The sequence below is a fragment of the Equus caballus genome, chromosome 1, assembly GCF_041296265.1.
Source record: "Equus caballus isolate H_3958 breed thoroughbred chromosome 1, TB-T2T, whole genome shotgun sequence".
NCBI lineage: Eukaryota > Metazoa > Chordata > Mammalia > Perissodactyla > Equidae > Equus > Equus caballus.
The window spans coordinates 167,208,506-167,230,142 of NC_091684.1; the positions used below are offsets into that span (position 1 = coordinate 167,208,506).

General features: G+C 43.1%; 1 protein-coding gene across 11 annotated transcripts in view; it reads left to right on the forward strand.

The window, feature by feature from the left end:
- RYR3 (ryanodine receptor 3) overlaps positions 1-21,637 on the forward strand; it is a 484,412-nt gene that overhangs the window by 317,199 nt on the left and 145,576 nt on the right. For all 11 annotated transcript variants that reach the window (XM_023620680.2, XM_070239375.1, XM_070239401.1 and 8 more), the window contains 4 exons: positions 891-1,686; positions 3,891-4,091; positions 8,517-8,619; positions 9,424-9,561. In XM_023620680.2, coding sequence (XP_023476448.2) covers positions 891-1,686; positions 3,891-4,091; positions 8,517-8,619; positions 9,424-9,561 — 1,238 coding nt within the window. The remainder of the gene's footprint in view (positions 1-890; positions 1,687-3,890; positions 4,092-8,516; positions 8,620-9,423; positions 9,562-21,637) is intronic.

Sequence of the window (21,637 nt, forward strand, 5' to 3'; positions counted from 1 at the left end):
AATTTTATTGTTACGGATATCATGACCCCTTGATCTCTTGGACTAAGAAAATAAAGTCATGGGGAGTGAGTAGAGGTATTTGACACCTGCACAGCTCCCATTCAGGTGTTCCAGTGGGTCATGGGCGCAGCAGGACAGGCTAGTGTAGGGAAGGAGGAGAAAAGACCAGGAGTCCAGCCAAGTAAGCCAGCTGCAAAGGGTCCTCAGATCCATGGTGAGGAGCAAGACAAAAGGGAAAATCTAAGCCAGGATCAGAGCCTATGCCCTGGGCCCCCACAAGTGAGGGAGTAACATACAGGCAAGTAGACTTCTAAAGTCAGGAAGAAGGAAATGAATTGAGTATGCCGATTGAGCTCGGGGTGGAGAATGTTTTCTCTCTGGACAAGAGTGCAGGTGTGTTTGTTTTCAGGGGAGGGAAAGCCCCGTGGATGATGGTAGACTGGAGATTATACAGATAAGGTAGGTGGTAGATTGACACAGGGCTTCAGCTGCATCTTCTTAGGGGCTCTTACATCAGGAACAGAGGATCACCTTGAACTTATAAGTAAGAAGACCAAGTCACCTCTGGATGTTTTTCAGTTTTGAGGTTTTGGGTTCTTCCCGAAAAAGGAAGACTTTCATATTTGGTAAGCCATGTGTCTTAAGTGTTCAGACCTTTGAGACCCTTGTAGTTAGGGAAGGAGGATTATCAGGAACTGGGATATGGATCAGAACTGGGAGAGGAAGGATAACCTGTAAGAGAAAGTGTGGCAGAGACTCCTCCATCCTTCTACCCCTTCTGCCTTCGCTGGGTTGGGTGAAATCCCTGGGGATTCAGAGAGCGCGAACTCTGCTGACTTCTGGTGCATTCTTCTCCCCGTGGAGTGCTTGATTGCTTGTGCTGTCCTCAGGTGTGTGGACATCCTGGAGCTCTGCGAGCAAGAAGACCTGATGCTCTTCCATTACCACACTCTGAGACTCTACAGCGCTGTGTGTGCCCTGGGAAACAGCCGAGTGGCCTACGCCCTGTGCAGCCACGTGGACCTCTCCCAGCTCTTCTACGCCATTGACAACAAGTACCTCCCCGGCCTCCTTCGGTCTGGTTTCTATGACCTGCTTATCAGTATCCATCTGGCCAGTGCTAAAGAGAGGAAGCAGATGATGAAGAATGAGTACATCATCCCTATCACAAGCTCCACCGGGAAAATCCGCCTGTACCCAGATGAGTCCAAGAGGCACGGACTGCCTGGGGTAGGCCTGAGAACATGCCTCAAGCCAGGCTTCAGGTTCTCCACCCCTTGCTTTGTTGTGACCAGCGAGGAGCACCAGAAACAGAGCCCCGAGATTCCCTTGGAGATTCTCAAGACAAAGGCTCTGAGCATGCTGACAGAGGCAGTGCAGTGCAGTGGCGCTCACATCCGGGACCCTGTTGGGGGGTCTGTGGAGTTCCAGTTTGTGCCTGTGCTGAAACTCATCGGAACCCTGCTGGTCATGGGGGTGTTTGACGATGACAGCGTTCGGCAGATCCTCCTCCTGATCGATCCCTCTGTGTTTGGCGAGCACAGTGGGGAGATGGAGGAGGGAGCAGAGAAGGAAGAAGTGACCCAGGTGGAGGAGAAGGCAGTGGAGGCTGGGGAAAAGGCCAGCAAGGAGGCTCCAGTCAAAGGCTTATTACAGACCCGATTACCAGAGTCCGTCAAGCTGCAGGTAACTCAGGGCAGCAAAGATCCTGCCCTTGGAAAGAGCTGGGGAGGGAGACAGTGCTGCCTGGTGGTGAGAGTAGCACTGGGCACTGGCCTACATGTGGAGTGTAGCCAAGATGCTAAGAGAGAGCATTCACTGGTCATGCTTGTTTTTGACGTGGCATGTACTCTGTAAGTCTCCCCCAGCCAAAACGAAAATACTAACCCTTGTCAATAAGGCGTGTGCTTTGGAATTGTTCTTCTGATGACAAGGATGGATTTGCCCTGATCTTCTCTCTTACTCTTTGGGACTAAAGGGCTCCTTTGTGGGATCCTGTTTGGAGAGGGGGAGGAGCCTTTGGCTGTGGAGTAGACCAAAGGAACTGGCTCAGAGGGTGCCCACACTCATCACCTGCGCTCATTTGTTGCCATGCTCAGTCACACCAAGCTGATGTGGTCTGTCACACTGGCATTCAAAGAAACTGTCATCTGAGCTAAGAAAAAGAGTCATGCCCACTCAGAGTTGCCCCTTGTCACCACCTAGGAAACCTCAACGTTTCCTAAAATGTAGTCTTACCAGGTGTAAACCAGCATCAGTGGTGCCCTGAAGACGGCAGTGTTTGTCTCCTGAGCACTAAGATAAGAGAAATGAAAAGGAATCGAGTAGAACAGTCTGCCCCACGGAGCGAGCCCAGCTCAGCCATCCCTTGCCTGAGCTTACTAGCTACATAACTGTAGCTTATTACATATTATTATCATTACGTATTACATATTATTAATACATATTATTGTTACATAGCTGTAACCTTACTAGCTACATAAACTTGCCAACTCAGCCCATCAGATCCTTAGCCTTATGATTTGTAAAATGTTGATGATAGTATAATAAAAAAAATCAGAATATATTTTTAAAAAATATGAAATACATTTTGTCATAAAATGTTTATAATAAAGTAATCTGCAGTTGAAACTGTCTTATCCAATGTGATGGGATTGGTAAGTGGTCTGTTAATCAAAACATTGAATATAGAGAAGCAACATAACAAGTTTTACACCTACGCCTTAAACATTTTATTAAAACATATAAATGTGCTATTCTGATGTAGGGCCAGGACCTTTTCTTTATTGTGAGTCTGATTGGCACAGAGTCCTCTCTTTTGCATAGATAACACTTGTTACACACCATCTGTGAAGACCAGTTTGGGGGTCTTTAAGGTAGGCTGCAGATTTAGAGGTAATTGGAAAGCAACTTGAGTGTAGAATGCTTCTAGATTTTTATGATTTCCCCCAACTTTTGGTAGTTGTCTAGCTCACGCCTAATGTTTAGCATTTCTTTTTGAAACAACTTGCCTTTTCCAGGTGTTCTCTAGTCATTCAACTTAGCTTTCCTATTTCATTGGCTCACATAATTTTTAATTAAATGTAATTATAATCACAAGTCTGATGGGCATAAGCTCTGAGTCCTGGTTCACCAGGTGGGAGCAGAGCTGTGTGGAATGCAGAGGGAGAGCACCCCACTACCAGGGGCACCGTCGTCAGTGCCCAGACGAACTGGAGAGTGTCCGTTAGTCACGTGAGGGGTTAATAGTCATGGAGGTGAGTTAATAGAACTTCTGCTTTAATAAAAAGATCAGGAACACTAATGATTAACGGAGATAAAGTATGGCAAGTGTCTGGCATAGTGTGAGGCAAATAGTTAGTGCTCAATTAGCTATGGTTATTGTTTTTCTTATTAGTATAAATTCTAATAGTAATAGGATTAGTCATAATAACAACCTTAAAGGATGGATCACAGAAAAACAGTGCCAAGAAACAAAAACAATGAAAGATGGGAAGGGAAAGAAAAGTCTCAATTTCCCGTCAGCCAGAGCCAGAAATGGTCAGGAAGGAGCCTGTGCTCACACATGCAGTTCGGTGGTGGTTCTGTACTGAGGTTGGAGCCCTGTAGGAACACTCTAAGAAATGCTGCTCTCTCTCCAGAGGCAGGTACACTGTCTTTTATGAGCTCATTTTCTTGTTATTCTGCTGGCCTCAGCCCTGAAGAGCTGGTCTTTGGATTCAGGCCACTTTGGATTCAAGTAACAGCTCTGTGGTGACTGTGTGACACTGGACAAGTTACTTAAATTGCATAAGTCTCAGTGTTGCCATCTGTAAAATGGGGATGATAGCCACTTCACCAGTGTACATAGAGCATTATTATATCAGCCTATCTATACGCTTCTGTTGCAGATGTGTGAGCTCCTCAGCTACCTCTGTGACTGTGAGCTGCAGCACCGAGTGGAGGCCATTGTGGCATTTGGCGACATTTATGTCTCCAAGCTCCAGGCAAATCAGAAGTTCCGCTACAATGAGCTCATGCAGGCCCTGAACATGTCTGCGGCCCTGACAGCCCGGAAGACCAGGGAGTTCCGCTCACCCCCACAGGAGCAGGTAAGGACCCCTTCCTGAGCGTCCAGCCCTTTCGTGTGGAAGAACTTGAAGCCTACAAAGCAGGGGACATGAAACCTTTCTGTGCCCGGTGCAGCCACAGAGCTGTGGGAGATCAAAAGGCCCAGCACAAGACCAGGAGACAGCCCTCGTCCTCTGCTAATGACAACTGAGGAGCATCTGCCGATTATCTTGGGTGGGAAAATAACCCTTCCGAAACTGTACCTAAGGCACAGCTTCCTTCCCTTCCCCTGCTCGCTCATCCCTATGCCCCCATCACTGAGTCAAAGACCAGATCACTGTCAGGATCCCACTTTCACCCAGCGAGGATCCACCACGTGAAGAGATGTCTGTCCACTCCTTCCAGAAGTCACTCCTCTCTATCAAAGATCAACAGAATATGGTCAGTGTAGCCCAGCTTATGAGAGTGGGTGCACAGTCTTCCTCATCCCAGTGCCCACATCCCATTGCCCCTTGACCAAGACCCGACAAAGCCTCCTCAGCCTCAGGCAGCCTGGAGGTCAGGTCTGGGCAGGTGAGTCCTCTTCTGTGATGTGCCATCTTCATCCTTTGCAGTACCCACCTTGTAGTCAGCCTCGCCCCATGGGAAGGCTACTTTGAAAAGAATAAAAATCCTGTTGAGAAACTTGCAAATAAAGGAGGGCCACCTTAGAAAATAATAGTTTCCATTTGTCCCTTCTGCTCAGCTGCTCACCTATGTCCTTCAGGCTGCTTAGCCACTGCTCCCTCAGTGTTCAAAAGAGATCTTTCAGTGAGGAAATGCATTTTCTGGCTCTGAAACCAGGTCTTTGGATCTTATATATATTTAATAAGCAGCCTCTCCATAAGTTGTTGCCAGTATAATTACCACCATTTTATATTAATGGCACGACCACAACTTGGTCCAGTTACTTTCCTAACCTGTTTTATAGAACACAGGTATTCATATTGGCTTAAAAATGAACCACATATCTTCGCTTTTAAGAGATTCACTTGAGTGATACTGGCCATGAAAAGAGCAGGCAGAGCTTATGTCTCTTTGCTAGAGGCAAAATGAGAAGGCCCTTGGGATTGACTGGAGTAGATAATTGGTGCCGAGGAAAATGCAGTGAGTGTGAATTACTCTTGAAGGCTTTACAAATGTTGTCAGACTACTTTTAGACTGGCAGCAGGTGTGAACGATCCCCGTTTCACTGGGCAAACACTGGCTCAGCTTGTATTTGTGAATAATGGGAAGGCAGGTGATGTGGTAATTAGAACACCAGTGTTGGCTTCGGACTGTGGCTCCTGTTCTGGCTCCCTCATCAGTCGCTGTGTGGTCTTGGGCACGTTACCTCTCTCTGTCTCAGTTTCTTCAGCTGCAAAATACAGATAATTTTTGGCTCTCCCTCCCAGGGTTCTTGTGAGGATCCCATGACATAATCTATTTAGATTGCTTTATAGTGGACATTCTGTACGTACTGCGAGCTATCATTAGTTTTAGCGTTAGTGGTATTTGCATTTGCCTCATGCTATGTTCTGTGACCTTCTGTCAGTGACCCTGTGAGGAGAATTTATGCCTGTTTTCCGGCATCTCCTTAACCCAGCCAGAACTGGGTTGTCCATCTAACACTATCCTCGTGGACGTAGCTCTTGATCCTGGCTCCACCCTTCTTTTTCCTTTCTGCCCCCTGACCTTCTCATCTGGCGTCCCCAGGGCCTGAATCACTTCCTCCTTTACTCTTCTAACCAGTCCTCTGAACAATCGTTTCAGATGTCTGTAACTCTGGAAATTCTTCCCTCATGTGTTAGATCAGTGATTCTTGCGTAGACATCGGAATCACCAGAAGGGCTTCAGAACACACGGATTGCTGGTCCTACCTCTAGCGCTTCTAATCCCATAGGTCTAGGGTGAGGCCCAAGAATTTGCATTTCTAGCAAGTTTCTAGGTGATGCTGGTGCTGCTGGTTGAGGAAGAAAATGAAAGAAGGGACACTAAGTGTTATCAAACTCAGCTGCCCCTTGGGCACCCCCTCCCAGAGTGTTCATTTCTACAAGGAACCTACCCCTAGAGCTCTCTAAATAATTAAGAATTTAATGTCAACAAAAGATATGGAGGATTGTGATCAATTTTAGGAGATAGCAATGCAAAATCACTTGGAAAATAGGATGCATAGGAATTTGAATTTTAAAACAGCTATATGATTACCTCATTCTTCTGTAACCTTTGAGGAGAAAATAGAGGTTTTCAGCCCTATATCCATACAGTATTCAGACAGAGAAAAAAAATACTTGTGGATGTAACTGAGTGCGAAAGAAGCTAAAACTGAGGTTAGTCTAATGGTTGTTGGCAAATTAGCCAAACAGTCAGCGAGCTTTCCCTTTCGAAAGGGCTTCGTTAAAGGGTATGACCTACGGCAGAAAATCCAGCTCACTCCCCTTTTGGTTTTATGCCCTGCAGGCTGGTGGGCCACTGCTTCCTAAGTGGTCCCCCAAAGGACAGATGTTTCAGTAAAGAAAGTAATTTTCTGCCTCTGAAACCAGATCACCAAATCATATTTTTATTTAATAACAGCCTATCATTGGATGTTGTTGATATAATTACCATAATTTAACGTTGTGGAGCAACCACAGAAGTTATTCTTCCAGCCTGTTTTATGGATATTATTTTACTGCAAACACTACCTCTACCTACTTCAAAAAATGATTTGCAGGAGAAGCTTTGAATAAGGATTTCCCTAACAACGTTAAATAAGGTTCATGTTGAATAAAAGAGATTGTAGGGTTTTCTACCTAGAATCCTAAGCAGAAAGAAAATAATACCCCTTTGCCTGGTGTTTGGGTTACCCTGCCTGCAGCAGCAAAGTGGACAAGATTGCTTCTAGTTATTGCTTCAGACCCTCCCAGTGTTGACTAACCTCGGGTTCGTGAGTCTGTGGAAAGAATTAGGATATCCAGGAATCTGTGAATAACAGCTTCATTTCCACCAACTTGTCATTAATCTCTGATAGCATTTTTTTTCAATTATTAACATAGGCAGCAAAGCAAGTACCTGCCTTTCTTAAAAACAGAACCTACCGATTTTCTTATATCACATGACAGTGGTTATGATATCTTGAAATATCATTTACATTCATCACTACTTCAGGATTACAGTGGACGTGAGACCTGCCACTAGATCTTTTTGTCTAGTGAGTTAATAAACAAGTACCTATGTTAGTATATCACAGATTTATTTTTTATGATCTTGATAACTGAATTTCAGTATAGTCGCTTCTCTTTGCAACCCACACATTTTATTTCTTGTATTTAAAGTGTGAGAAGCAATCCATAGGTTTCACCAGTCTGTCAGAGACACAAAAACAGTTGAGAATCTCTGAGACAAAATTATAAAGGAAGAGATGATAGACTGACTGTAAAATACAAAACCTAATGTGAAAAAAATCCTGTAAACAAAATTAAAAGCTCACTAAAAACTGGGAAACATATTTGAAGTATGTGTTACAAAGAGCTAATAATCTAGAGATGTGCAAAGTACTCACCCATTAGTTTTTTTAAGGATAATTACCCAACAGAAAAATGGAAGAAGAACATGGATGGGAATTTATAAAATATGAAATAAAAATGGTACTTATGTGTGGGAAAACGAAGTTCAACCTCACCAATTAAATGCAAATTAAAGCAACAGGAATATGACATTTTTCACCCATTAAATTGGAAAATGTTTGAAAATGTATTAACTCCCATTACTGTAGTGAAGATGGCTAAGTAAAACACACTCTTTTATAAATTTGATAATAATAGAAATTGTTGTGAGCTTTCTAGAGGGCAATTTCACAATTCATAGAAAAAGCCATTAAAATGTACAAACCATTTGATCCAGTCCTTTAATTTCTAACCATTTATCCTAAGAAAATGATCAGACATGAACAAAAATTATGTAAAAGGAAATTCAAACCAACTTTATTTATAAAAATAAAAAATGAAAACAAGTTAGTAGAGTGTTGTATTTTCATAAACTTTCCATAAATTGCTATTCATTCATGTGATAAAATGCAGTGCGCCTATTAAAAATCAGGTTAAGAAAATGCTCAAGATAAATTGTCAAGTGGAAAAATCAGGTTTCAAAAAAGTTTGTCTAGAGTATGATCTCCGTCTGCGTACATAAAGACTGGAAGATGTTAAGTAAAATATTGACAGTGGTTATCTTTGAGTGGTGAGACCTCAGTAAATTTTCTTTTTTAGATATTCTCCCAATTTTGTGCAATTAATAAATTACCTTCATAATCAAAAAAAAGTGAAAGTCACTTATGAATGTTGACTGTCTTTACAAAAAAAAAAAATTGAGCTAAATAAAATTTGCAAAGAATGGTAGGTGTCTAAGGCAAGATCGGAGTTCTTTTGACCGACCTTGAGAACCAAGCAGCCATTCTTCTTTGTCCCTCAAAGATCAACATGCTTCTTAACTTTCAACTGGGAGAGAACTGCCCCTGCCCAGAAGAGATCCGGGAGGAGCTCTATGATTTCCACGAAGACCTTCTCATTCACTGTGGTGAGCTTCCGGGATAAAAGCTTATCAAAGATGTGTCTGCTTCTGATTCCTTGGTTCAAAGTTGGTGGCGAGTTAGGAAGTTAGTTTTCTATTTAAAATTACAATCCTAATTGTTCAGGAAATGAGCCTCTCCAAACTCTTTGGGCCAGAGGAGAAATAGGAAATAATCCTCATAATATATGACCCAAACTCCTTCCACCTAGAAGACATTTTGCTGAGATATAAGAGTAGGAACTGAGTCTCTGAAGAAGGAAAGAAAATATCTGATCCTTATGTAAACCTCACCCAGTTTAAAGTTAGATAGTTGGGACTCTGCTCCTAGCTGAGCCAAGTTTCTGATGCCCTTCGCTTTTTAACTTTTAAGTGATATAAATGTGACAACTTTTCCCCTTAAGGATTCTAAGCCGGCGTTTCCTACTTTGATACCCATCTGCTGGTTTTAAGTGGCTCTCAGCCTTCATGCTGCTTGCACAAGGGTGGATTGAGAAATGTATGGATAAGAGATGATCTTTTCATTTGAAGTAACTCAACGTTAACTCTTCCCAGAGACTCTAGAGCCCAGTTTGGGTATAGGTTTAAAAAAGTTAAGTCTTGAGCTTGAAATTCCTTGATGCTCTTGTACACAAAAATCATCTTTTTAAAAAACTTGCTAAGAGACATTATGTAGATAAATATTTATGAGAGGCTGCCTATAGTATCTTTAGAAAGTTCCAGAAGGGTGGGAGGCAGTCTTTTTATGTTCTTTGAATCATTAGTGGTTTCATGTACTATTTGAGGTTTTCACTCTGTTCTGTGCCTTGCTAGGGGTTCCCTTGGAGGAAGAGGAAGAGGAGGAAGAGGACACCTCCTGGACTGGGAAACTCCGTGCCTTGGTGTATAAAATCAAAGGCCCTCCCAAGCCAGAGAAGGAGCTTCCAACGGAGGAGGAGGAGAGATGCCCTAGTAAGTGACAGTGCCTTTCAATCACAATACTCCCAACACGGTGCTCTTCTAAGACTTAGTTAAGGTAATTGGCTTTCTAACAAATACTATAAGATAGAGATGGGCTGCTTAGCTTCAAAGGAAGCATCTGGGCATTTTGTTATAATTGGTGATAGTTATTGTTTTATATTTGGTGCTGTGCTTTTTTTCTAACTTAAGGAACTTACTTTTAGAGTCTTCTGAAACCTAAAAGAGTAATTGCCTGGTGGGCTTGCTCTTGTCTGTCGCCTTAAAAATGTCTGTGAAGAGATTTCTGTCCTTCTTTCTTTTATGTTTCCGTAGTCTTCCTCTTCTAACTATTGTCTCTGTCACTTTTGTTTGTGGTTCCTTAGCATTGAAAGTTGCCCCAGAAAGGAAATAAAATAATAAAAGGGGAGTAAAGGAAATAGGATGTGGAGTCGGGGGCATTGTTTTTGGCTTTGGGCCATGATTTTCATGATGTTGCATCTTAGAAAACTTTGACCTTCTATTTTTCATCATTCTTGAACCCTGTCCGCATTCATTTCTCTAATCCTAATAGCATACATGGTTCCTACCATTTGGGCCCATGTTGAAACAAGATCATAATTTGCTCTACAGGGCAGTTTACTCTTTATAAACCATTAACATTTCAAGAGGAAGATTGTCTGCATATTATGTATTATCAATCTGCTCTTTATTACCAGATTCTGCAAATATTTCATTTGTCTAAAGAAGAAGAATTTCCCAAGTTTAATATAGTTGCCTTTTATCTTGTTCCCTGTTCCTATCCATCTTAGAACATGCTTTCAAATCATAATCTAGAGCAATAGACTGTCAAGATATGATCGGTTTGTCTGAAAACACTACTTTGGGGTTCATACGTCTTATTGGCCTTTATATTGACCTTCCATCTTTGTCAGAATGTCTCTGAAGGGAAAGAATCCTCACAATTTATCAGCAGAAGTGTTGAAGCCTCTGGAAGAATGTATGGGGTACATGGCAGCAGTTGCAGTGGCAACCCTTGATCAGTCCTATTCGTCACCATGGAAAGGGTGGGTCTTTGGTGAGGACATGCCAGCAGGATGCAAAGGCACAAAAAAGTGAGTTTAGACTCCTTTTGTGGTTACTGCCAAAGCAGAACTAAAAATAAACTGAGCTGACCCATATTACCTGCTGAGAGTCTCTTTTGAAAGTGGATACTTCTTTCTTACTTTCTAAGAGAATATGTCCTACAAGGTGACCATTTCATGTTAGGTAGATGGAGTCAGTCAGATTCAATCCCCTGGCTCTGTGAAGTCTCCCTAACTCTAAGAATGGTGTCCGGGATCCAAGGATTGCAATTTTTAGCATGGCTACCCCATGGCCTCAGGCAGAAAGACCATGTTGTGTCTGTTCTGGTAGAACATGCAAACCTGAAAGGCCACCCCAGGGTGAGACTCCTTGTCTTCACCCCTGCTGCATCCCTTCCACAAGCAGAATTATGAGAGGTGTCAGCTTTGTGTCCCAAGTCTATTCTGGAGGCCCAGAAACAGAAATAGAAGGTGGTCCAGCCTGTCTGGTTGTTGGCATATGGGTTCTCTGCCGCATGTTCCGAAGACATGAAGCTCCTCACGCAGGGCTGACATTTTAAGAGGAAATCTTGGGACTGGTTTAACTGCCATACTCCCAAAATTGTTTTTAACTTGATCAAATGGAAACACTTTCTGAATACATAGCCAGTTGCAATAAAGGGGCCAAATCCTTTAAAATATTGGTAAGTTTGTCCATGTTCTTGCTTATCTGGTTTCTCTTACCCTTCCATTTGATAAAATATTAAAAGTATAGATAATGAGAATAATATGCTATAGTGAATTGACAGTTTACCAAAGACTTCACATATTTTGGTTTACTGCTGTTGGTTTTTTCACTTCTCCACTGTGTAGTTGATGAAAATAGGACTCAGAAGAATTAAAGAGTACTTTTTCATGCATTTATTCTTTCCACCCTACCTGGTTCCAGAAAAATTTCAGGGTGACTGGATGTCACAGCCCAAGGTAACCAAGATGAGTAAAGCTGTGACTTGATTGAGATCTTCCCACACTCATTCCCTGCTCTTTCCATTGTCCCATGAAGCTTGCCAAAGAATTTATCAATATTTACAGCACGAGCCCCTAACATAAATATTACATACAGAATGGCTTTTTAAAACCATCATCTTGCGGGGCTGGCCCTGTATCCGAGTGGTTAAGTTCGCACGCTCCGCTACAGGCAGCCCAGTGTTTCGTTGGTTCGAATCCTGGGCGCGGACATGGCACTGCTCATCAAACCATGCTGAGGCAGCGTCCCACATGCCACAACTAGAAGGACCCACAACTAAGAATATACAACTATGTACCGGGGGGCTTTGGGGAGAAAAAGGAAAAAAATTAAAAAAAATGATCATTTTGTCTTTCTTACTACATCTGTGAGGTAACTCACTACTCTGACTCATTATTAACATGTGAAAAAGCTGAACCCAACAGAAGTCAAAATTTTAACATCAAAAAGCCAATCAACCCAAGGATCTAGATTCAGAGTTTTCAGGGTAGGTGGCGCAATTTGTCCTCTATGAGCAGTTGGTGTTGGCCAGATAACCTACAGGGGAAGCTCAACTTTTCTGGGAAAGAGGAAGCAACAGGGTCCTGAAACTCATGAGAATCCTGCTGGCTGTTACAGGGATTTGCCCAAACCTACTCCAAGTCACATTGTCGATAAAAGCTGTTACAGTCTTACCAAAAGATCATATGATAATGAAGAGGTAATCAAATCTAAAAGGAGCCGCCCACCGTACTGAGTCGCATTTCTTTTTAATATCCCAACCCAGCGAATTCCCTAGAAAATCTTTTGCCTGTTAGTTCTAGGCCAGTGCTTCTTACACACTACAATTTAAGCAGTGTTTTCTTGAATATAAATCTGTAGCCACTGAGTTATTCCTCCAGAAGAAGCCAGCCAGCTATTTCTGCTAAATGCTAAAATTAACAAAATGAAAATCACCTGTCACTTTACAGATCAAAGTTGGCACGTTCCTGATCTCTGTCGTTCGCTGGATGCTTTCCCCATGGGAAGTTTTTTCATCATCACCTCTCTACAAAGAAAGCTGCTACTTGTGCCAGCTCTTGCCCAGTCCCTGAATGGCCTGAGAGGCCTACACCAAAATTCTCCCCACCTAAAAAGTAAAATAACTCAGCAGTAGGTACAGCTGTGGTGCTCAGGCCATATTTCTAAGCCTCTTTAAATTCTCTCCAAACTGCCTCTTTCCAAGACACACACACACACACAGAGACGCCTCCTCCATGGAGTCCTTCTTTCAACCTCGTCCTCCTTCTCCCCGGCCCTGCCAGATGGGGAAATTTCTCACAGGGTGTGTGCAACTTTCCACCTTAGGCGGGGTGTCTGTGGACCTGTTTGTTTTCCTTACCAAGACTTAGTGCTGGGACCACATCCTCCTTATTTCCACGTTCAGTTCATGGCACAAATCTTTTTGACCTCCGATGCTTGTTAGTTACTCGAGGTTCACAACGATGATGAAAACGAGAGCCTTACAGACAAAGGAGGAAATGAGGGTGGACAGGCAACTCAATACAATCATGAGGTCCTATGTGCTATAATAAAAGTGCAGGTAAGATACAGTAGGTGGCCAGAGAAGGGGATTGGGAAAGTGTCTGAAGAATGTAGATGGGTAGATGAAATAAGAAGGGAAAGGCATTTTTGATGAAAAGAGTTGCTTCCACAAAGGCTTCAGGGGCAAAAAATTTCATAATCCGAGAGTGGCAATGAGTTGAGATTGGCTGAATTATGAGATGGGCAGAGTGGAAAGGTAGAGAGGTGTTAGAACAGAGTGTCTTGAAGTTGAGTATTAAACTGTATTCGGTCTTAGAGTGTGACAGATTGTTGTGCCCATGTATTTTATACTGCTTGGCCTTGCAGTGTCAGGGAGGGGTTCACATTTATATGGCCCACTGTGTCCTGAGCATTGTCTTAAGCACTTCCGTAAGTATCACCTCATTTAATTCTCACAACAACAATATGCAGTAGACAATTTTATTCTTATTTGACAGTTGAAGAAACTCATGTAAAGAGAGATTTAGTAACTCTCCAAAGTCACACAGTGGTGGAGTAAAAGTTCAATCCACCTGAGTCTAATTCCTATCCATATTATATATACAATAATATCCTTCCCCCTGTAGACAGTGTCTATGAAGGTTCTTGAGGACTAACATTCATTTCCTCAAGAGTGCAGAGGTGGTTATGAACACAGGACACTAGAATTAGACCACCTGGTCTCAAATTCTTGCTCTGCCACATAATGTCTGTGAGACTGAGCATGTGACAGCTTCTCTGTGCTTCAGTGTTCTCATCTGTAAAATGGACATAGCATTAATACTTACCTTATTTGGTTGGTATGAGGATTAAATTAGTTAATATATGCAAGGTGCTTAAAAGTGTGCCTGGTGCAGAGTAAGCACTTAATTTTAACTCTTTTTGGCTGTTAACATGTTTGTCAATCACCTCCATATCTCAGGCACTGTCTTAGGCACCGGTCAGTTCTGTTTTAGCAGGATAACAAGCCAAAGGACTTCAGGGGGAGACGTGGAGGCCCATTGGGATGTCCTGCCACTCTCTAGCAGAGAGATTCTGAGGACTTGAATGAGGGCGGTGTGGTAGGCAGGATAATGGCCCCTGAAGATGCCCATGTCCTAATCGCTGGATCCTACAAATATGTTAGGTTCAATGGCGTAGGGAGATTTAGATTGTGGATGGAACTAAGGTTGCTCATCAGCTGACTTTAAAATAGGGAAATCTCCTGGATTACTGAAGCGGACCCAAAGTAATCACAAAGGTGAAAGTGAAAAGTGAAAGAACGTGGCAGAAGAGAGTCAGAGTGATGGGGCATGGGAAGGTGTGGCTCAAGTTTCCTAGAGGAAGGAGAACATGAGCTGAGGAATGCAGGAAGCTTCTAGAATCTGGAGCTCTAGGGTTAGCCCAGGTCTGGGTCAGATGTCTCATCTCCGGAACTGTAACATGGTAAATGGGTGTTGTTTTTCCACTAAGTTTTTGGGGACGTGTCACAGCAGCAATAAAAATCTAATATAGATGTTAACAGCAAAAAGTGACTTCCAGGTGTCAGATACATTATAAAGGTAGGGTTGGCATATCTTGGCAACTGCTTAGAAATGTGATGAAGAGGAAGGTGTTACAGATGGTCTTTATGGATTTCTGAGAGATGGGCAATTTTGTTAACAGACCGAGGGGAGGAGCAGAACCTTACTTTTTATTTAGCTCCATAGAAGTCCCAAGTTTTTCCACGCCTAGTCTCATTCTCCTGAAGAGCCTGCATGGCAGACAAAACAGGCATCATTAGCCATAGCTTAGAGATGAGGAAATGGAGAAGCTGAGGCATTTAGCGACTTGCCCACCTGTGAGAAGGCAAAGCAAGGATCAGAACTCATTCCGATGATCACTGGCTCCTGGTCCAGGGCTTCACAGCAATAGATGAGTAACAGGTATCCCGCATCTGTTTGATCAGTCAGTGGCAGGCCTGCTCTCTGGCAGCCTGAGTTTTACTGAGGGAGAAGAGAGTTTGGTTGTCAGAGGAAAGGAAATCTAACATCCATTGAGCATCTACTTTGTGTCAGGTTCTGTGCCAGAGGCTTCACATCACTTCATCTGCTTTTATCCTCACAGCAAACGACCGGGTGTAGTGGCAGCCAGGTTCCCATTTTGTGCACTAGGCAACTAAGCCTGAGGGAAGCAAAATAATTTGGACAAGGTTCTTGCAACAAGTAAGAAAGAGGCCAAGATTGGAATCATGCTCCGTATCCAAGACCCACTGTGCAAGGCTGGGTGGGAAGGGAGCAGGGAGGGGTGGAAGGAGAGGATGGGGAAGCACAGATACTGAGGATGCGCGGCTGGCCACTGCCTCAGAATTAGTTTATTCTCCATGCTGAATAGATGTAGAAACTAGAGTCAAGGCAGTTTGATTACTTTCCCAGCAGAGTGAAGACAGAGACCTCAAGCCCATGAGTCCTTTGCTGTCACATCTCCGCTCCTTCTTCGTTTCAGGGATTTCCCTCCCTCACACATCAGTCTCTTCTCTCTGCTCTTTTCCCTGTTGTCATCATCAATCTTTAATCGCCTGAATGTTTTTGAGAAAGTGATTATGAGGCTGGTTGACTGATTTCAAAAACAACAGGCTAATTTTCTGGAAGTGATGGATGAGACCCCAGGGGGCTACAAGGATGGACTGGCAGAATCCGGCCGCAGTGCCTACGTGTGGTTTCGCTGGTGGCTGGCAGGGCTGCCTCTGACGGTTAGGGGGCATCTGCCAGCTGGAGAAATAGGTATAGGGGTGAAGCAGTTTGCTTCCACACTTGTCTCCACCCTCACAAGTGGAAAGGCTCTGGCCAGGTAGAAAACTACCGTGGGAGGGAAATTCAGAAATGGATTTAGCAGAAATATCCAACTGCCACATGACCGTCCACACACGGGGTGAGAGCCACGCCCCAGGACAGCCTGGCCAGCCTGGCCAGCCTGACTAGGGTGGTTTCTGGCATCCACGCCAGTGGCGGATGGAGGCAGGAGGCTCGGTCTCCAGTGCTCCTCCTGTGCAGCACTCACTCCCACAGCTGCCTCAGCAGACTGCTATTTATGGAAACCTTGGTGTGTTTATGAAATTGAACTGTTTCTTTGTCTAAATAAAAACAAAAAGTGGGGATTGGGCTAATAACAGCCAGCATTGTTGGAGAAACTCAATTCCTGCCACATCTTTTTTTTTTTTCTTTTGTGAGGAAGATTGGCCCTAACATCTGTTGCTGATCTTCTTCTTTCTGCTTAAGGAAGATTGTCGCTAAGCTAACATCTGTGCCAATGTTTCCCTATTTTATGTGGGGTGCCACCACAGTGTGGCTTGACAAGCAGTGCTAGGTCTGTGCCTGGGATCTGAAGCATCAACCCCGGACTGCTGAGGTAGACCATGCAAACAACCACTATGCCGGCCCCAACGCATCTTTCTTTTCTCTTCTTACATGATGGTTGTGAGGATTAGATGATAATCCAGGTATGGTGTTAGCACAGGGTTTGACATATGGGAAGCCCTTGGTAAACATTGGCTACTATTATTGTAATGAGAAGTAGAATGTTCTAGCAAGCAGCTTGAACTTTCACCCTTATTCCCCAGCCAATGAAACCAGCAGAGAAGGAAACAAGTGTACACGTCCAAACATTAAAGACAGAGCTGGGATGATGAAAGCTGGCTTAGATGTTCAGCTGCTTGCTTCAGAGCCTGGAGTGGGCCCTGCACCACAGCACACCTCTTGGGGCCTGACAGCCAGTGCCTGCTTGTTGGGCCCTGATGACATATAGTCAATCGAGCCGTTCTTTCTTGTCACCCAGGAAAAGAGCTCCAGGTTGTCTTTGCAGGCTTTTCCTTTCAGGTTTTCGGAGCCTTGTAACCTTGTTCTCAGTGATCCCGACAGCATACTTGTTCTAGTGAAATGAAGCAAAGGTGGTACCAACTGCACAGCCTGGGCCAGAGAGGCACTAGGAAAGCACAGAGAAATTAGCATGATGAGTTTTCCAAGTCTCCTCGGAGTTGCTGGGTTTGCCTTTCTCCCTGACCTCTGCTAGTAAGGAGTAGGTGTTTGGCCACTTGGTAATGCAGACCAGACTTCCAGCCCAGAGGCAGCCCTGGGGCACAGAGCACAGAGGGCATGAGGCCTTCCACAATAAATCTTCCCCACTAAATCCAGAGGGTGTTATTATGCCATCTTACCCTGACATAGGAAGGGCTCTTTCTCCACTAGCAATCAGGACAGTCATCAAAAAGGCCATCAATTGGCCACAGCTCATCTCCCCAACGTAAGTGATTAGCGGTGTGTGGCGATGCTTTGATAATGGCCACTTACTCACCGTGGTCGGTAGCTGCCGGAATTATAAGATTTTGTTTTATTTCTTCAATCTCAGGTTTTACTATTAGTAAAAGCAAGCTGGGTAACATCATGATAGGGCCGGTTGGCATTAAAATGTGGTGGTAAAATTCTTGATGTTCATCAATTTAACCTGATGAAGCCATAGGCATTCATTTTGCCATTTTAATAAATTAGTACAGTCCTTTCAAGAGCTCAATGGGTCAGATAGACATAGACTCCTAGAATATTAAGCCACAAGTGACTGAACTTGATAGAAGTGAGCAGAGGGACACACAGAGGTAAAGCAACTTAACCAAGGTCACACAGGCAGAGCTGGAACAAAGTACCCAGCACTCTTGTCACTACCCCACACTTAGGTTCATTTCTTCAACATCAATTTTATATTGTTAACTTCATTTTATTGGTGAAGAAATTGAGGCTCTGGGAAAGTGAGTAATCTGCCTAGCTCAGAGTCAGTTAAAGGAAAAGCTAAAGCTTTATGATTTTCAGGATTTATTTCTGGATCTATTTCATAGGTTATTAAGAGAGCATCTAAACAGTATAATATAAATTTAAAACATTAATAAAAATAACTATTTTTTGGAATTTGGTGAAGCTGTTGAAAGTAAGCAGCTTCAAGATGGTAAAGGAGATGGGTTTAGATCCCAGCAGGCAAGGTTGAATCCCATCTGTCTTTTACATTGTGATGTTTAGCTAGTTCCTTAACCTCTGTGTGTTTCAGTTTCCTTGTCTGTGAAATGAGACTGACAATAGTTCCTAACTCCTGGGGTGGGGTAAGGAGAGTAAGAATTCAATAAAATAGTGCTCGGTGTTCTCGTAGTTAGAAGTTTGTACATCTCTCAGCTTCTGAAGTGAATATACAAAGTAGAGGTCATAAGAACTTCATCTCCATATTTATCATTTCAGATGCTTGCAGTAAAAAAGAATAGAAAACCCAACTCAGTTAGAATAGCCAATAAGGGACTTCAGTGACTGGCATACCTGGACGTTTAAAGATGGAGCCAGCCACTGGGTTGAGTTAATCCCGTGCCTCTGCTCACTCTCCCCAGACTTCTTGTTCCGTGTTCCAGCTTTGCTCTCAGACTGGAGCAAGATGGTGGCCGCAGTGCTGGGCCTCACATCCATGCACAACAGTGTCCTAGGGAAAAACGAGAAAGTTTCTTCTGTCCTGGTATTCGAAGCAAGGATCCTGAGATCACCTTCGACTGGAGAACTTGTTCATAGAACTGGTCATGAACCAATGAGTGTGATCTAGAAAGTAAGATGTGCTGGCTGACTTAAGTCAACAGAACCCACCTTTGGAGTGAGGTTGGGTCAGCTTTCACGGAGGAAAATGGGCTGTAAGGTAGAGAGACAGATATGTGTACAAAATCAGGGTTCTGTTAAGAAGGAAGAGGGACAAACGGATGCTGGATATGTGATCAGGAATATTCGTTATGCCATGATGCTTATCATCTTAGCATCTTTCATTTACTCAGTGTTTAGATGTAGGCAGTTCTCACCTTGGTCAGAGAGAAAGTAGAGGCCCAGAAGCTGTGTTTCGGGAACTAGAAAGGATGCTGTCTGTGGTCTGTGTACATTATCTAGTGGGCCATAGCAGCTCTACAATAGGTGCTTTCTGCCTTTAACGTTGTTCTGGTTTGACACAAGCTCTGGGCCAGATCCAGACAGTCTTCAGTTATGTCAGCAGCCCTGGTGTTTACTACAGTTGCGTCCGCAAAAACTCAGTAAACTGAATCTCTCTCAGATCCCAGCTTCTGTGGGCACTTCCATAGTAGCTTGCTCGCCAAGACTCTCCAGTCTGAATTGTACCCTTGGGAAAGGAGTCAAATATCCTCAACCCAGGACTTTGTATCAGTGGGACTATGCTAGTTTCCTCTTGCTGCTGTAACAAATTACTACAAACTTAGTGGCTTAAAATAGTGCAAATTTATGACTTCCGGTTCTGGAGGTCACGAGTCTCAAATCGGTTAGTAGCATTCCATTCTTTCTGAAAGCTCTAGGGGAGAATCCCTTTCCTGCCTTTCCCAGCTTCAAAAGGCCTCCTGCATTCTTTGACTAGTGGTCCCTTCTAGCAGTGGTACCAGTCTGACCTCTGCTTCTGTCATCACATCTCCTCTCTGACACTGACCCTCTTGTCTCCATCTTGTAAGGACCCTTGTGATTACATTGAGCCCATTCAGATAATCCAGGATAATCTCCCCATCTCAAGATCCTTAACTGAATCCCATGTTCAAAATGTCTTTGTCATGCAAAGTAACATAGTCATGGGTTCTGAGAATTAGGAGGTGAACATCTTTTGGGAGCCACTATTCAGCCTACCGTAGGGAGGAAGAAAGCAGAGGTCAAAATACACTTGTTCTTTGTACTTGGAAACGATCTACCACCTGTGAATGTCTCCAGAGCATTTAAAGCATACCACAAGCTGACTTTTTAATCACCTAGAATTTAAAAATAAGTGTATGTAATTTGGATGCACATAATTATTTTTCTTTTCCCATTGTAAGTGTGAGCATTATAAATTGCTTTCTAAGTTTAAACTAAGTACAGTGGAATTTTGTTGGCTCCCTCTTTTCAATGTAATCAGAACACTTTTTTCCTCCAAACTGACCCAGATTTAAGAACACACTCACAGAAATACAATACCAGCATAGGTTTGGGATCTGTGAGCTGTAGGGATTTGCTTTGCCAGTGGCCACCATCTGCTCTTTGATAGTAAGCATGTGCCTCCTTGCATGATGGCCACTTGGACTGTGATCTAAATTTAGAGATGAAAAGAAAAGATTCTTTCCAGACCCCTGCAGCCTAAAAATGTAAACCTGCACCACGAGAATAAATGATCTTTCTCTTCTTGTAGTTGGCATTGCAAAGCTGGTAATTTGACCATTTCAAAAAGAGTTATACCAAATGCGGTGAGTGACTCTCCAGAGAATTTTCTTATAAGGTTCAAAGAATGGTGAGCTTGGGGTTCTGAGGTCCAACAGCAGGTTTTTACAAAGTGACAAGTAGAAGAAGTAAACAACTTAACAATAAATAATACCTGGGCTCCCAAACTGATATGCCAAGACTGGCTCTAATTTAAAGACACTCTAATCCTATCTTCTAATGTGGAACATCTAACTAGTCCAGAAATCAATTAGTGACGTAGCTATTTTTCTTCTAAAGCATCTTTCAGGGCATCAAGTCTCCCTAAACAATACAGTGCCTTAGAAATACTTCCATTCTGAGTTAGCCTGAACAATCATTTAAAATGCGATTACTATATCATATATTTGATGTAATTGCCTAAATGTGACTATCCCTAATCATACTAATTGCAAAAGTGGAGGGAGTTAGAATGTTAATAATAATTTCATAAGTGAACCTTTATAATTATCAAGGAGCCTGGCTGTACATGACTAGCTTTCCAAAAGCATTCTGCTTCATAGGATTTGTTTCATTTCTCCTCAGAAAGCAAGTGCTTGTTTACGTGTCTTTCTCTCGTTTTGTTTTTGAAAAGAACACTATAGCTTTCTTTAAATCCCAAGAGTTGAACCATCTAGTTCTCTTGCCAAGGCCTTCTTGAAATAGGTATTTCACTGGATGAAAATCCTAGAGGTGCCCCAGAGACAGCAGAAGCAACTTCACATACACGTGGTGGAGGTTCTGACTGGAGTAATTAGGGGTGTGTGTGTGTGTGTGTGTGTGTGTGTGTGTATGTGAGTGAGTGAGTGAGTGTGAGTGAAGAGAGTAAGATGGGGCCGTATGTTATGGCAAATGGCAGATTTAGCCTCTCCGCCTCATTGCCTTTCTCCTGGAGTCTGTCCCCCTTCAGGAGTTGTGTTTCCTAGGAGTACTAAGTGTTTTTTTAGTCATTAAAGGGCAGCCTTTCCAAAGATGAACTTAGAAAAGCAATATTAATGAAATCAGTATTTGGTTGTAACTGTTCTTAATGCACCTGTCTCTCTTTGGTTAAGAAAGAAGTTCAAATATATCTCAAGAGTTGACTCCCTTTGCTTTTTTGAAAATCCTACCAAAATTGTCAACGTTCCCCATTGAAACCAGGAAGAAATATAAAGTCTTTACGACAGGAACTACTTGTGTGAACCATCTTTTGAAGGAAAATAGACTCCAGAACACTCACAGCAAAG